Source organism: Podarcis gaigeae (genome assembly GCF_964106915.1).
Source record: "Podarcis gaigeae genome assembly, chromosome: 8".
In the NCBI taxonomy this organism is placed as follows: domain Eukaryota; kingdom Metazoa; phylum Chordata; class Lepidosauria; order Squamata; family Lacertidae; genus Podarcis; species Podarcis gaigeae.
This window is the reverse complement of record NC_139684.1, coordinates 75,118,257-75,134,607: the sequence shown is the minus strand read 5'-3', so window position 1 is coordinate 75,134,607 and position 16,351 is coordinate 75,118,257. Positions and strand designations below refer to the sequence as shown.

The following is a 16,351-nucleotide window of genomic DNA, read 5'->3' as shown; positions in this document are numbered from 1 at the left end:
CACCAGAGCGGTACCTATTTATCTACTTGCACTTTGACGTGCTTTCGAAATGCTAGGTGGGCAGAAGCAGGGACCGAGCAACGGGAGCTCACCCCGTTGCGGGGATTCGAACCGCTGACCTTCTGATTGGCAAGCCCTAGGCTCTGTGGTTTAATCCACAGCGCCACCCACGTCCCTAAGTTTATTAATACATGCTCGCAATACATAACACACACATAAATACTCTCTAAATCTAGTCCTATACAGAAAACAAGAGGCTTGGGTAGAATTGAGGAGTGTCAGATGATAACATAAATGACCTAAGCCGAACCCAATGTACCTGAGAGCCAGTGTGGTGTAGTGGTTAAGAGTGGTAGTCTCGTAATCTGGGGAACCGGGTTCGCGTCTGCACTCCTCCACATGGAGCTGCTGGGTGACCTTGGGCTAGTCACACTTCCTTGAAGTCTCTCAGCCCCACTCACCTCACAGAGTGTTTGTTGTGGGGGAGGAAGGGAAAGGAGGATGTTAGCCGCTTTGAGACTCCTGAAGGGGAGTGAAAGGCAGGATATCATATCCAAACTCTTCTCTTCTTCTTCTTCTTCTTCTATCACGTATCTGACTGGGTACTAAGGAATGACGGGAAATCCCCCAAAGCCATCTCTGAGGGTGGATCATCCTAACAGGTCCTCTAGCTCTGCAGAGGGGGAAAGGTGCTGAAAGCCTAAATCTCAACAGGAAGTGATCTGACCATGACAAGGGACTGATGTCACTATGCCCCACTTTCAGATCACGCTCTTCTTGCCCACTTGAGAAAACAAGGTCCAGAGTGTGGCCTGCCACATGGGTTGGGTTGTTGACATGTTGGGACAGCCCCATGGTTGTCATGGCAGCTATGAGGTCCTAAGCCATCCCAGAGCTGGTCACCTTGGCATGGATGCTGAAGTCTCCCAAAACCAGCAGTCTATGAATCCTCAACACCCGCCCTGAGAGCCAGTGTGGTGTAGTGGTTAAGAGCGATAGACTCGTAATCTGCGTAATCTGGTGAACCGGGTTCGCATCCCCGCTCCTCCACATGCAGCTGCTGGGTGACCTTGGGCTAGTCACACTTCTCTGAAGTCTCTCAGCCTCACTCACCTCACAGTTTGTTGTGGGAAGGAAGGGAAAGGAGAATGTTAGCGGCTTTGAGACTCCTTTGGGTAGTGATAAAGCGGGATATCAAATCCAAACTCTTCTTCTCTGAGAGGTTCTTTTGGCTCAGGCAAGGAAACTGCTGGGCAGCAAGACAGGTAGTAAGGATATCAAACGCCATTAAGACCTATTACAATAGTTTGGGGTAGTTTGTTGTTGTGTGAAAAAATGTGGAAATCCTTACTTTATGAATCTCAAACTTTTAACTATGTTTTAAAACAATTTCTAGCCCCTGTGGAAACATGTTGGTGCAGGCAACTCTCACCAGCCACCTATCCCAGAATGCCTCCCTTTGAGAGATGACCCTCTTCTGCAAAGCAAGGGAGAAAAGAGGGGCTGCTGCATTAGTGTCAGCAAAGTATTTTGAAAGTAAAAGGGGGAGAAGAGAACGGGCAGTGTGACAGTTTTGCTTTGTTCAGGGGGAAATCTAAGCTCGATTTCTACAAAGCAGCAATCAAATTTCTCATCTCAGTTCCCTTTATGACGACTGTCATGTTGAAGAGGAGAATTAGCCCCCCTTCATATCAACATAGAAAATTCAGTGTTCAAGGATGAGTCTTCAGGCACGTAGCAAACACATTTCCTTTACTTGGTGGAACTTAATTGAGCACTACAGAAAATAAGATAAATGAGGTTAATAACATAAAAACATCATAAAAGTTACCATTACCAATTTAAAATATTGTTAAGGCTGAGAAACCTTTACTAAATCTTAACTAAATTATAATTGCCTGAATCAGCAAGGCTAGAATTTGGCAGGAAGCAAAATATTATATGGGCCAAATGAAAGGGGGGGTGCTCATAATGCAAATAACGGGAGAGGTCTATGCAGAGAGAGGGTTGGAAGAATGAACTTGACACACTTCAAACATGAGGCAGAACCTTGTTGTCATTGCATTCTTATATTAATAAGTCTGTGCCCAGTGTACTGCACATGCTGGCCTGGTTGTGCAACCATGGACGCCACTGCCCTGATCAGCCGAATTCTCCTCATAGCACTGCTCTGCTCCCCCAGCCTGCCATTTACACCCCAGCCTAAGGATTTTATCCAACATTACTCATGCTCAGAGCACACCAATGAATGCAACTTATTAACAAGAAGGTTTTTTTTTAAAAAAAAATCTAGGAAATTTCTAGGAAAAATCTAGGAATATTTCCTTTGCAAATATTCTACACTGCAGTAGTACGAAGGCTGGGCTCTAAGCAGCCCTCTTTCTTCAATGCCACGCTGCAAAAAACTTCGGTGCTGCTGAGACTGGCACAGAGGCAACAGCAGTAGAGGTGAAGGAATACTTCCATGGGACGCTTCCACAGGTGATCCTTTGGGACTTCCCAGAAATGGCAGCATCCCCGCTGGCAAACGGGCTGCTTGGAGCTCCCTCTGGCCAGGAATGCGGCTTCGACTATTTGTTGCGATCTTATCTCATCCTCGCTGGTTACCTTCGCTTTCTTTTTTGCTTTTAGAAGTGTGACGATCAGGAAGGAGAGAGGGTATAAAAGAGAGGCACACAATGAGAGAAGGTGGGAAAAAAGCGCGAGAAACCTCGAAGCAAAGACGACTGAGCTTGGCTGCAAAAAATCGATCCGGCAGGAGGTAAGGAGTTGAACTTTTTTCCTCGATCTAGAATGATTTCCGTTTCTTTTTGAGCTTGTTTGCGTTAAAGGAGACTCTGAGCTCCTTGCTTGGTGGGGGTGGCAGAAACAATTGCTGTTGCTGTTGCTGTTGTTGTTTACCTTTTACCTTTTTATTGTTATTTTTCACCTTTTTATTGTTATTATGTTAACCATTACATTATAGCTATTGTGATATCATATATCATATATCATATCATATTATTAACAATAATATTATTGTTAACAATGATGTTCGAGAAGGCTGCCCTTCTTCCCCGCGGCAAAGGGAATAAAAGACATGCCATCACTAGGGAGCAAGCAGAGCTCGTGCTACTCTAAGGGTGTCCCCCCCCCCGCGCCCGAGTTTAATAAAAGGGGTCTGTTAGCATTGCAATGCAGTTCATGACCCCACCCGCTTTGTCAGAGCAGGGAATGGGGTGCAGAACAGAGGAATACAGCAACTTCTATCCTGCAAACAATGCCCTGAGTGCTGACGAGGCAGAGACCATAGGGCCATCCCCTTAGTGCACAAGCAAAGCACAAGAGATTTAAGTAACTGCCCTGAAGCCAATGCCACCGGTCTCCCTTTCGCGTGTTAATTCAATATATCCCTCTGCAGACCCCCCCCCCCCAGGAACACGGCTGCGTCCCAGCACTTGCTGGTGTGTAAAAATGGCATCTGTGCACCACTTCTGATTGGAAAAACTGCATGGCAAGGGTTCGGGGCAGGGCAGAAGATGCTGGAGCTTCTCTTGGTTCTGTGTAGGTGCTGCCTGATGAGCCTGGGTAGCTCAGTTGGTTAGACCATGGTGCTGATAACACCAAGGTTGCAGGTTCAATCCCTGTATGGACCAGCTGCATATTCCTGCATTGCAGGGGGTTGAACTAGATGATCCTCAGGGTCCCTTCCAACTCTACAGTGCTATGATTCTGCGACTTTCTCATAGCTCTTTTTTTCCTATAGCTGTATTTCATTTATTCATTCATTCATTCATTCATTCATTCATTATACGTATATAGCTTTCAGGACAAGATAATGTTGCTGATTATGGGTTGTCTTCAACTAACATTTACTCAGAGTAGACCTATTAAAATTAATGGATCTTAGGCATGGTTATTAATTTCAGTGAGTCATCGCTGAGTAAAGAGCTCAATGTGGATATTTCCCCCAGTATTGAGCATTGCCTTTAAGAATATTTCTGGGCTCTTTCTGCATCACTTATTTCAACCATCTGGCTCCTTTTTTTCACCTGACCCTTGATGACATTTTTAAGAACATTCCTCTTTTTATTGGTGATTTTTGTAAAAGTGACAGGGCAAGACTTGCCCAGAATATACGAGGGATATGCACAGTGCATTGACTTATTTATTTATGAAGTGTTTTATCCAAAGTTTTATCCAAAAAAGGGAATCTTTAGTGGGGTGTAAATGCTTCCTTTAGACACATCTCTAGAGGAATGAATAATTTGAGTTCAAAAAGGATCCACATCCCACATAAACATGTTTTAAGGGTTATTTGTGAATGCATGCACATATAGATTTTGAGAGATTGACAACAGGCAGAATTCTTCACTTTATTGAAATACTACCAACTGCTGCTCAAACAACCCACTGGTCTTAGAGATATGTCCTATGTAAATTGATTCCCCCCCCCCCCCCATAAACCATGGATTGTAAATATGTCCATAAAAGTGTGTTGAAGGCTATCATTTAACTATTATAGTCTTCTTCTCTTTCACAGATAAACTGAGCCACAAGGAATCACTGTCATGGATCCTGCCACAACAACAAAAACAACAGAAAAACAATATGTTGCAACAACAGAAACCTTAAGAATAGACCTTGCTAAAGTGAAGTCTGCTTTCAAGAGAAAAACATTTGAAGCTGTTTCAGCTGAAGCTAAAGAGCAGTCAAATTTATTAAATAACGCCACGTTGGAAATTGCCATCACAGGAAGATCTGGTGCCGGGAAATCATCTTTTGTCAATGCCCTGCGGGGAATGAAAGATAATGAAGAGGGTGCAGCTCTGACGGGGGTGACAGAAACAACAACGGTGCCACAAGAATATACATGCCCCACATTCCCCAAAGTCAAAATTTGGGATCTACCAGGAATTGGAACAAATAATTTTAGTGCAAAGGAATACCTAAAGAAGGTCAATTTCAGCAAGTATGATTTTTTCATCATCATCGCCTCAGATCGCTTCACTATACATGAAACCAATTTGGCTCTTGAGATCCGTAAAAATAAGAAGAAATTCTACTATGTGCGCAGCAAAGTGGATATTGATATAGAAAACAACTGGAAGTCAAAACGCATCTATGAGGGGGACATCCATGAGAAGATGCTGTCTGAGGAGAAGACTCTTGACATTATACGGAAAGAAAGCTATGAGAAATTGAAGGCATTAGGTGAGTCTTCTCCAAGTGTCTTTCTAATATCAAATTGGAATTTGCGCAAGTATGATTTCCCCCGACTTCAAGAGACCTTTGAAAAGGAACAGGATGAAATCAAGAGAGATGTTTTAATTATGTCTCTTCCAATTTTAACAAAAGATAGCATTAAAAAGAAAAAGGCTGCTATGGAGAGCCTGATATGGAAAAATGCCATGGTGAGTTGTACTGTTGGGTTCATTCCTCTCCCATTCCTCTCGCTTGGTTGTGACATTGCCATTGTGGCTGTGACAATGAGGGATATCTGCAAAGTTTTTGGCTTGGATGAAGATTCCCTCAATATACTAGCAAATCGTGTGGGGAAACCTGTTGAGGAGTTGAAATCTGTTATTGAACATACCCCAAGCACCAGTAATATCACGACAGAATTCGTCATGGATATCTTGAAGAGGTCAGCAATATGGGGAGCAATCACAGCGGTAGAGCTGGTTCTGGATTTCATACCTGTGTTAGGGTCTCTCTATGGTGGGGGCAGTTCTTTTGCTACCACATTCTACTTGCTGAACAATTTCCTGGAAAACGCTGTGAAAGATGCAGAGAAAGTTCTGGCAAAGGCTGCTGAGCCCAAGAGACGCAAGTAAACAGCCAATACATCTACCTGGGAAGAGACATCCAGGTACAACATGCATAATCTCATCTTTCTACCACAGCATAAACCAATCGCTCCCTTTATTACTCTTCAGCTCAGCACTCGTAGGGTTGCTGTATTTCAAAACGTGAAAATCCTGACACAAATGTATTTGAGCTTTTCGCTGGGCGGGAGGCAACGTTGATGAGCTTTTTTTGGCAAAATCTCAAAAAAAAAAAGTTTTTGAGCTATTTTTAAGGAAATTCACCAAAAAAAGGCCAACACTTCTGACATGGGTTGCCATCTTTTTCCATATGTTTTCACAGACACTTTTACCAATTTTTGAAAATTCTGCCTGGACGCTACATCTAACTAATGAATCCCAGACATATGGAAGTCCTATTGTAACAATACTTAATTAGTAGCCTGCCTGGGTGATTTTTGGCTAGTTAAGAGGTTCCTTATCTCCTACCTGTCAGTGTTAAAGTGATGGATATCATCCAAGGCAAATAAAAAAAAAAGATGGCAAAGATCAAACCGTGGCCTCCTCTACTTCTCCTCCTCTGACATGCAGCAAATTTGCAGCAGCAAAACATAAAGAATCGGGAAAAGAACAGAAGAGAAATTGCTTCTATTGCTGATAGGCTTAAGTAAATTGTGATGCAGAATCAATGTCTGAAGGATAATTTAGCAAAGGTGAATCTTAAAATTACAGCCCTGAATCAAAAAGTTACTGATATTAATGAGGAGATATCAAAATCTGAAGCAGTTGAAATTATACAAGATGTAACACAGATATCGTCTTGGATGGGATCCTGCGAGATATGCTTATCCATTCAAAAATATACTATATAGTTTTGTAGCCTTTAATATATTTTATGGTTATTTAGTTATTGCTGCTTTTAAAAATGTTTTAATATATTCTCTTCCTCCTTTGATTTCTATTATTTCCTTTTCCCTTATTTACTTAATCTCAATTAAATAATAAATATCAAAATTTTAAGAAATGTTTTTTTTTCTGAATCCTCCCTACTGCAATTATTTCCCCAACTGTTCTAATTTTAGGTGTAAAAAATCATTTAATCCAGGCATGGGAAAGCTGCAGGCAACAGTCCAAATTTAGGTGTCCTAACCTGAACCACAAGCCTGTTTTCTCTCAGCCTCCTTGTTGTAATGATTAATCTTTTATTTTCTTCACCAGCTGGGTGGGTGGGTAGGGGAAGCCTGAGCCTTTGGGGAGGGTTTTTCCTCAGGAAGTAAGCATACACATACCCACAAATTTCCTTGTATTTTAGGATGCTATGAAACAGAGAAAGACTGGTTCATCTTCAACATAGTAGGAGGAGAGGGAGTTTTGGGTGTCCTCCTACCACAAATAACTCCAGATAGGTGCTTCTTATTCTTTCTTTGTTTTGTTTTGTTTTTTTAATAATATTTATTTAGTTTTTACAAAAAGAAGTTTAAAAAACAAAAACAGACAAACAGACAAAAAGACAAAAGCCAAAATTTAAAAAGAAAAAATTAAAAATCACTCTTTCAAATATCGTACCACTCATTAACTTATTTTCATGACTTCCTCACACCTCCCTTTTTTGTATTCCATTTACAAATTTGTTCAGCAAATTCATACCCTCTTATTTTACCCTTAATTATTTTTCCTCACATATTTTAACTTCTAATCATATTGCTAGAACCACTTTGTTTCATTCCAACATCATTCACATTCAAACATTTTGCAATGTTTCTGTAAATAAATTTAAAATTTCTTCCAATCTTCTTCCACCGACTCTTCTCCCTGGTCTCGGATTCTGCCGATCATTTCCGCCATCTCCATATACTCCATTACTTGCATCTGCCAGTCTTCCAGAGTGGGTACATCTTGTGTCTTCCAATGCTTTGCTATGAGAATTCTTGCTGCTGCTGTTGCATACATAAAGAAAGTTCTGTCCTTCTTTAACACCAATTGGCCGACTATGCCCAGGAGAAAGGCCTCTGGTTTCTTAGGGAAGGTATACTTAAGTACCTTTTTTAGTTCATTATATATCATCTCCCAGAAAGCCTTAATCCTTGGGCACGTCCACCAGAGGTGAAAGAATGTAGAAAAATTTCAGTTTATTTAAGAACACGTTTCACTTGGGCTGTGCATCAGATCCAGCCCAATCCAATTAATGAACTAGACTGGGCCAATTTGTATCAACATAGGATTGGGTCAGATTACATTGAGGCAATCCCAGATCACACCAGATCAGGCCACCCAACCCATCTCACTCACTATTTCATCTTTAAAAACAATTTATATACTTGTAATCACAACAACATATTAACCTATCCAGACCATGAGATCATCTTCCGAGACCCTCCTTCGTTTGCCTCCTCCTCAAGAAATTTGGAGTGTGGCAACACGAGAATGGGCCTTCTCTGCAGTGGGTGCCCAACTGTGGAATGCTGTTCCCAGGGAAGTTTGCCTGGCGCCTTCATTATACACCTTTAGGCACCAGGCAAAAACATTTCTTTTCAACCAGGTCTTTGGCTGGTCCGATTTACATCCTATGCCCTTTTAAAATGTGTTGTGGTTTTTTTTTGCAGGAGGGGGGTATTGTTCTGTTTTTTTATTTTTATTTGGTATCTTGTGGTTTTATATCTTGATTTTATTCTGTGAAATGCCTTGAGTATAGGGCGGTATATAAATTCAATCAACAACAACGTCAAACACCATCCAAAATGACTCAGAGCAACAACAACAATGACAACAATTTTATTATTCGTACCCTGCCCATCTGACTGGGTTGCACCAACCAGCCTGGGCACCTTCCAACATATATGAAACAGCCAGTTGGCTGCCATGTAAGGGAGTCTCTCAAACATGATTCTACTGGAGCGGTGAAAGAAGGCAGCTCCAGTATACAGCCGGACGAGATAGAAGGAAACATGGTGTCTACCTCAGTAATGAGCACACAGAAACAAGCTCTGGAAATTTGGGGTTGCCATGCTGGGGGCAGAGTTAGATGTTCGATTACATTCGTAAAAGCAAGCAATGCAAAACACTGGGAGAGAGCTAATGTCTCTGGAGTGGCCTCTTGCTGAATAGGAGGAGCTGTTCGTATCCCCCTCCCCTAGGGAGAAAATGCTGGGGGGGCACACTAGGGGGTCTCATGGGGTTTACACTTGCCCAGCATGCTTCAGAGCAGGCCCCTCCCCCTGTGACAGCCTCTGATAACCACTTTAACCACAGAGTTAGGAGTCTACATGTGTTTCCCCTCCAAATATCATATTTGAGGGGCACCCCCTCCCAAAAAAGTTGATGGGCTTTGCGATTGCCCTTGTGAGAAAGTAGCAGGAACACAACTCCTGCCGGGCTTGGAGAGGGAGAGGGAGCCAAGCAGCAGAGGTAACAGGACTGTCTACTGGGGTGCCAACTTAAAATATGGGGAGAAGCAGATAAGCCCTGCCTCACCTCATAGATCACAATATGTGGCATGCACACCCCATTTGGGTATTGAATTACAAGAGGATCTGTCCTGGAGTGCCAACACAAGGGGGCTTGTGAAGAAGGGGCTTGTGAAGAAGGCGCAGCAGAGACTGTACTTTTTGAGAATCCCAAGGAAAAACCATCTTCCGCAGAAACTGCTGCTTGCCTTCTATCACTGTGCCATTGAGAGCGTGCTCACTTATGGCTTATGTGTGTGGTACGGAAGCTGTACTACCCAGGACAGGATGGGGTTGTGCAGAGTTGTTAAGGCAGCAGAGAACATTGTTGGCTGCCCACTTTCCACCTTAGAGCAGATTTATGCCACAAGGTGCCAGAGGAAGGCACTGGACATAGTAAAAGATCCATCGCATCCTGGTCACTGTCTCTTCGAGCTCCTGCCGTCGGGACGGAGATACAGGACGATGAAGACAAGAACGAGCCGTCTCAAGAACAGCTTCTTCTCCAGAGCGATCTCGGCCCTGAATGGGAAACCTGGACTTTGAAAGTCATCTAATCTTCCTTGCTGTATTATACTGTATTGTTTTAATTAGTGTTTTTATAGTTGTTCTGATTTTGAGTGGAGTGCCCTACCTGGGTGGATGGAGCAGCCAAGTTATTTCGTTGTCCCCGAGAGGGGGCAATGACAATAAAGATATTATTATTATTATTATTATTTGAATGGCAATGCCCATCACCTTGTGGGGAGCAGCCCCCCTCCAATATTTCAATATCTCGGCCTCTGGGAGCTGGCTCCTATAACTGTGCGCAAGTTATTCTCATGCTCCCCAGCTCCTCTCCCTCTTTCACCCAACGCGGCCAGCTGTGTACGCAAAAATGGTGCCCAGGCACTTCTGATTAAAGAGGCTGCTAAATCACTTTTGAGAATTATACTTCTGTGAAGGGAATAGGGGCCTCCTAACAAGTCTCAGCACCTTTAACTAACTACCTAGAATTCTTTGGGGAAAGCCATAACTGTGGTATCCTAGGCATAGGGCTCCAGTTTTTACCCCACACCACCCCATATGCTTCAGTTTTTTGGCCCTTTGGAGCCAGCCATGTGGGGATCACACTGCATCAAAACTCAGGAGAAATGGAATGACATGATACAAAGACTCCAAACAAATTCGTTCTTTTGACTGTTGGGGAAAACTTCCTTTGCATTTTTCTCCTCTGCTTTCAGGCTGCAGAAATTTCTGCTTCCTTTTGCTCTTTGTCATGACCCAGCACAGTCCAAGAAATAATTTACAAGGGGGAGGAACTAGGGTGAACTCATTTAGGTTTCGTTTTCTCCGAAATCACCTGTTTGAGCAGAACTGTGTGCTGGTCGAGGGTGGGGGAGAGGAAAACTTGGAAACAGGATGTAATTTCTGCTCCAAGATAACAAAAAGTCGCAGCTCCCTTCCCCTTTCTAAGATTAAGCAGGATAAATAAATAATCAGCAACAGAGCTGATAATATAATTTATTATAAATGCTCTGTTGCTGAGCACTACATGATTGCACTGGTTTATTATTTTCTGATCATATCTTAGAGTCCGAAAGACCCATAGTGATAGGGGCATTCTGCCATAGGGAACTTTATTAGCGCCAGCCATTTCTGAACTCTGTCCGCAGTACAGTGTGTCAAAAGATTTCAGATTAAAATTGCCACTGCTGGCACTGAGAGCGTGGGACAAGAAATTCCTGATGTAGAGGCTTCTCAGTTGGCTTTGCAAATGCAGCTTCTACCTGCCTGCCTGGTCTGCACTGAGAGGGAGTCGGAGGCTGGGGGTGGCAAAGAGCTCCAGCTGCCAAGCTGGGGGAAGGAAAGAGGAGTCTCTCTGCGTGAGGCTGTAGAAACCCTTGAAGGGATAATGCCGGGGACTCCTAAGGCTGAGGGTGTCAGATAAGACACAGGCTTTGCTGTCAGTCTAGGAACACTCTGAGGAGAGTTTGGTGTCCTTCCTGCCTGCCTGGTTTGCAAAGCCAGCTCATCATGCAAGCTCTAAAGCCTGCAGAATCTTAGAACTTTTCCAAAAAACAATTTTTTCCTCATGTGCAATTTTGTAATTTGAAGCCAATTGAAACCCTACCCTCCGGAGCAGAAGAAAACAAGCTTATTCCCTCTTCTATGTGAGATATTTGAAGATGGCTATCGTATCTCCTCTCAATCTCCTCTTTTCCAGGCTAAACTTACCCGGCTCCTTCAACCATTCCTCATAAGGCTTGGTTTCCAGAGCTGTGATTGGTCGCCCTCCTCTGTACAAGTTCCAGCTTGTCAATATCCTTCTTCTGAAGGATATGAGGAGCTTCCAGCTTCAACATCACTCTCTGCATCATGTTTTCTCCTCACCCAAGCGAATGACTTAAACACCTTCGCAGCTGGGAGCAACTTTCCAGAGCAGATTTTAGAGGAGATGTGGGGGAGATGAGATGAAAAAGAGGACCGGGACTCCTGCCCCATTAACATTTGTGTAGAAGGGGGAATGGCAGCAAGTATTTCCTTCAGCGTAGGGGGAGATCTGCAGGAAGTGGGCAAATGTATTATTTTCAGTTTCTCTCAGTTTCTCATTTTTCCAATATTTAAATTCAGCTCTTCCCATCTCCATATCAGCTGGCTAATTCCTTTTTTTAAAAAAGTTCTCATGAAAATTCATCAGGACTTCTATTTATTATGATTATAATTATTATTATTATCTTCCCCAAAAGGCAGTGTACAAAATGCAGTTAAAAACAATACAGAAAAAAGTAAATATGTTTCCAAACAATGCTAAATAGACACTCATGGCAGCAACCTGTTCATCCACCTGGGAAAAATTGTCAGAATGAAAACATCTTCAGTTGTTTCCAGAAATTGCGGGTAGTGGGCTCCTGTTGTATCTCTGCAGGAATGCTATTCCACAGAACAGGGGAAGCCACACTCAAAGCCCTGCTCTGAATTACAGAAGATCTACCCAAATATCAGGAGTGAGTGGCAGATTTTATCCTGCCTGCATGATTGTCCTCATTTGCACTGGTTAATAGGGGCCAGAGAGTACATAAAGCTTTGTTACCATCGATTTTAGATACCACCTTGGCTGTAATGGGTTTTTAAAGCAATAAATACATCATGGTACATATGTTGCCATTGTTACATCAACGAGATCATGAGCTGCAGGCATCCACGCTATGAATGAAGCATTATGGAACAACACTGTTTATTTCTCAGCGTTTATGTCCTGCTTAATTGCAATAAACCTCAAAGCAGCTGAAACAAGCGATAGGACCCGTCCTGCTTCTTTGCTGGTGCCAAAACATTTCGCGCCGCTCCTGAAATTTCTACCGTCCTTTGCAAAGACTCCAATCTACACTGCAGTAGGAGAAGAGTTGGACTCTGGGAAGTTACAGAATCATAGAATTGCAGATCTGGAAGGGATCCCAAGGGTCATCTAGATCCACCCCCTGAAATCAGTGCCATGTGGGGCTTAAGTGCAGAAAACGCGGGAGCTGCTGAGACGGGCACAGAGGCAACTACGGCAGAGGTAAAGCATTAACCATCTCGGTTGCTTCAAGTTTCACGAGTGAGCCTTTGGGACCTTCCCTTTTAAAGGCAGCATCCCCGCTGTCAATCAGGCTGCTTGGAGCTCCCTCTAGCGGGGAATAAGACTCTGGCTAGGCGTTGCAATCTCGTCCTCGCTCGTACTTTCGCTTTCTTCTTTGCTTTTTTTAGTGTGGCGATCGGGCGGGAGAGGGAATAAAAGCGAGAGAAAGAGAGTTGGACGGAGAAAAGGCTAAGAGACCAGCAAGCAAAGCCTCCGAAGAGGGAACTGAGCTTTACTGCAAAAAATCCGGTCTGGCAGCAGGTAAGGAGGTGAGCATTTCTCCTGGGACTCTGATGATTTCCGTGTCTTTTTTTTTTCTTTTCTTTTTCTGAGCGTGTTTTTGTTAAAGGAGACTCTGAGCTCATAGCTAGGCGGGGGGGGGGGCAGAATCGTTTATTTTTACTCATATTGAGGCATCTAATCATAAGCCTGCATTTTTATCAGAGCTTATATATTTCGATCAGGGCCTGTATATTAAAAAGAGCTTAAAGATTTTCAAATGTTTCATGCCAGGCAGAAGACTAAAAAACCTTGGCAAGATGTTTTTCCTCCTAGACAAGGGGGCCCCCTGATTTATAGCAGAAAACAATTCTCAAAGTCGTAAAAAGGGAATTACAGGCTGAGAGCGAGGACACTGACCCTACATATTACAGAAGATAAAAAAGGCTGAGAAAACATAATTAGGAGTGGGTAAATAGTAAAATAACACCATGTGCCTCCCATTAAAACTTGAGCCATATTTTCCTAAGGTTGAAAGGTCAAGAGCAAATTGAAAAGCAACTGGTCTGGCTGGCAGAAAGAGAGCATTTTTGGGAAGCCACGGAAAAAGTAGCTCTTCTTTCTCTCTCCTCCAACCCCCCCCCCCCCACCTATTCAATTTTTCACGCACTTCCCCTTGTAATGAACTCTTTCACAGAAAATCCAGTATTAAATTTATTATTTCTTGATAAAATGTTTCAGGAAAGAAAATGACATTTTGATTTGACTTGACAGTTTTTTTAAATGTAATTCAGTTGTAAAACAATACACAGACATACAAACCACATCATACTGATTTGTTCCACAAGGATAACTTTCTGGTCTCAGAGCTCTCTCTCTCTCTCTCTCTCTCTCTCTCTCTCTCTCTCTCTCACACACACACACACACACACACACACACACAGAGAGAGAGAGAGAGAGAGAGAGAGAGAGAGAGAGAGGTCACAACCCCCCTCCCTTGCCCCCCCAACCCATTCCTCTCTCAGCAACACCAACACAAAATCTCAGCAGCCCTCCAGGTGACTTCTTCGGAGGGGAGAGAGAGAGGGGAGAAATAAAGGTTTGCTGAGGGGTCGAGAGGCAAGGAATTTGTGTCTGGTCCTTCCACAGGTTGGGGAGAAGGAGCAGGGAGAAGAGAAACCATTCTTTTGGAAATCTGAGGAGAGAAACCATTTCCTTGGAAAGCTGATACAGTGGTAACTTGGTTTGCCACCGTTTTGGATTACATCCACGTCAAACCCGGAAGTGCGTGTCCCTTTTTAAAAAAATTACAAACAATGGGGGGGGGGCCATTGGCGAAAGTGCGCCTTGGGTTACAATCTGTTTTGGTTTATAACTGGACCTCCGGAACGGATTATGGTTGTAAACCAAGGTACCACTGTAATGTACAGCTTGGGGGAGGGGTGAGTGGGTGGAGAATTTAGACACATAAGGTGTACCTGGTTATTAATTACTTAAATCAGTGGTTTTCAACCAGTGTGGCATGGTACCCTGGGGTGCCTTGAATGGTGGTCAGGGGTGCCGTGGGCAACACTGGCCTCTGTCCCTCTTTCATTCCCTCCCTCCTCCGATGCCCTCTGGTGTCTCTGCCTCTGAAAGGTTTGCACAGCTGTTTGTTGCAGCAGCCCTGGCTACAAGTGCCCCAGGTGGATGCTGCCTCTGGGGCTGGCCAGGGGGTGCTGGTTTCCAGGAGCTGAAAGGGGCCTCAGAGTAAGCAGGCAAGTGGGCAAAGGAGCCCAGCCACCCAGACCACCAGCCCCTGCTGCTGAGAATGGACATACAAGTCCCAGGCCCCTGTGGGGCAGTATGAGGAGGCACCTCTATTGAGGGCAGGAAGAGCAACTCAGAGACCAGGGGTGGCAGCAGCAGCTGCCCAGAGGACTCCCAAGGAAAGGAGAGAGGAGGCTGAGGGAAGACTTAACAAGGAGGGGTGTTGTTTGAAAAAGGGTGAGAAGCTGCCAGCTCTGCAGGCAAGGCTCCTGAGCCCCACAGGGATGCTACAGAAAGAAGGTACTTGATCAAAGGAGCTGTGAACACAAAAAGGTTGAAAACCTCTGACTTAAATGACAAGCAGGGGCAGAATTTACATACAGTGTCTAAAGGTAAGATGCACTTTTAAAACATACTTAAATAAAACTGCCCCAACCCCTTCTTTTTGACCAGACCCCCCTCTTCTGCACCTTCAGACTGATAACTCTTCGTTGCATCTTTCTAAAAACATGTAAGGTTTAATCATCAATGTAATGGGCACAGCCTCCCTCCCCAACCTAAAAAAAAAACCAGGAAGTGCAGTTTCTTAAAATGCTGAGAGTCCCCTTCCTCATGTCCCTCTCTAAATTCAGGGCTCTTGGGCTCTGCTCCTGTGTGCTGAGCTGGCTAAATGTAGAGGAGTGGGGGGAGGCAGCAGTTGAGGAACCCCCAAGGGAGCCCCCAGGGGAAGAAGTCTCAGAGCCTAGGGATTGGGGGTGGGATGGAGATGAGTGGTCAGAGGGAGAAGAGAGAACAGACTGGGAGGAGGAGGAGATGTTAGAAGCTGAAGAGGCAACAGGGTTTAGTGAGCAGGAAGAGTCTGTGGCAGAGAGCAGTCCAGAATCAGAGGCAGAAGTGGAGGGGGTTCAAGAGGCAGAGTAGAGACAGGGAATCTCCCCCCTGGTCTGCCAGAACATGAAGAGGAATGAAGAGGGCAGAGCAATGAGAGACAAGACAAAAGAAATTCAGGTTGCTGGGGAAGAAGGAGCCTTAGAGAGCAGGGGATGTGGGGACCTACAGTCCTTGCAACAGCTGCATTGGGGCAAGAGATACTGGGAAGAGTTGCTGTGTTCACTCAGCCTGCACTGTTTGGTTTTCTTTGAGTAAAGAGTTAACGTAATTTACAACGGGTATTTTGTTGTTGAGTCGCTTGGTCCTTTCCGACTCTTCGTGACCCCATGGACCAGAGTATGCCAGGCACTCCTGTCTTCTACTGTCTCCCGCAGTTTGGTCAGACTCATGTTTGTAGCTTCGAGAACACTGTCCAACCATCTCGTCCTCTCTCGTCCCCTTCTCCTTGTGCCCTCCATCTTTCCTAGCATCAGGGTCTTTTCCAGGGAGTCTTCTCTTCTCATGAGGTAGCCAAAGTATTGGAGCCTCAGCTTCACAATCTGTCCTTCCAGTGAGCACTCAGGGCTGATTTCCTTAAGAATGGAGAGGTTTGATCTTCTTGCAGTTCATGGGACTCTCAAGAGTTTCCTCCAGCACCATAATTCAAAAGCATCAATTCTTCG

At 44.1% G+C, this 16,351-nt stretch overlaps 2 protein-coding genes and 1 pseudogene across 11 annotated transcripts in view; 2 read left to right on the top strand and 1 right to left on the bottom strand.

Annotated features, from left to right (window-relative positions):
- LOC310851390 (uncharacterized protein) overlaps window positions 1-11,968 on the bottom strand; it is a gene marked incomplete at its 5' end in the record, with an annotated part of 45,419 nt that extends 33,451 nt beyond the window's left edge. Inside the window, one exon of the mRNA XM_083753732.1 lies at window positions 11,447-11,968. Coding sequence (XP_083609858.1) covers window positions 11,447-11,463 — 17 coding nt within the window. The remainder of the gene's footprint in view (window positions 1-11,446) is intronic.
- Window positions 2,092-16,351, top strand: part of LOC310851521 (interferon-inducible GTPase 5-like) — a 69,490-nt gene continuing 55,230 nt past the window's right edge. The window contains exons 1-3 of one of the 6 annotated variants that reach the window (XM_083754029.1): window positions 2,092-2,481; window positions 2,632-2,761; window positions 4,523-6,810. In XM_083754029.1, the coding sequence (XP_083610155.1) occupies window positions 4,551-5,816 (1,266 nt within the window). In that variant the 5' untranslated portion in view covers window positions 2,092-2,481; window positions 2,632-2,761; window positions 4,523-4,550 and the 3' untranslated portion in view covers window positions 5,817-6,810. Of the gene's footprint in view, window positions 2,854-4,090; window positions 6,811-16,351 lie in introns of those variants that run through there. The other 5 variants (XR_014567759.1, XM_083754028.1, XM_083754026.1 and 2 more) reach the window with 5 other exon arrangements.
- LOC310851563 (interferon-inducible GTPase 5 pseudogene) overlaps window positions 12,022-16,351 on the top strand; it is a 35,335-nt pseudogene continuing 31,005 nt past the window's right edge. For 2 of the 4 annotated variants that reach the window (XR_014568742.1, XR_014568744.1), the window contains exons 1-2: window positions 12,024-12,770; window positions 12,959-13,091. The product of XR_014568742.1 is annotated as an interferon-inducible GTPase 5 pseudogene (transcript). Of the gene's footprint in view, window positions 12,771-12,874; window positions 13,100-16,351 lie in introns of those variants that run through there. The other 2 variants (XR_014568741.1, XR_014568743.1) reach the window with 2 other exon arrangements.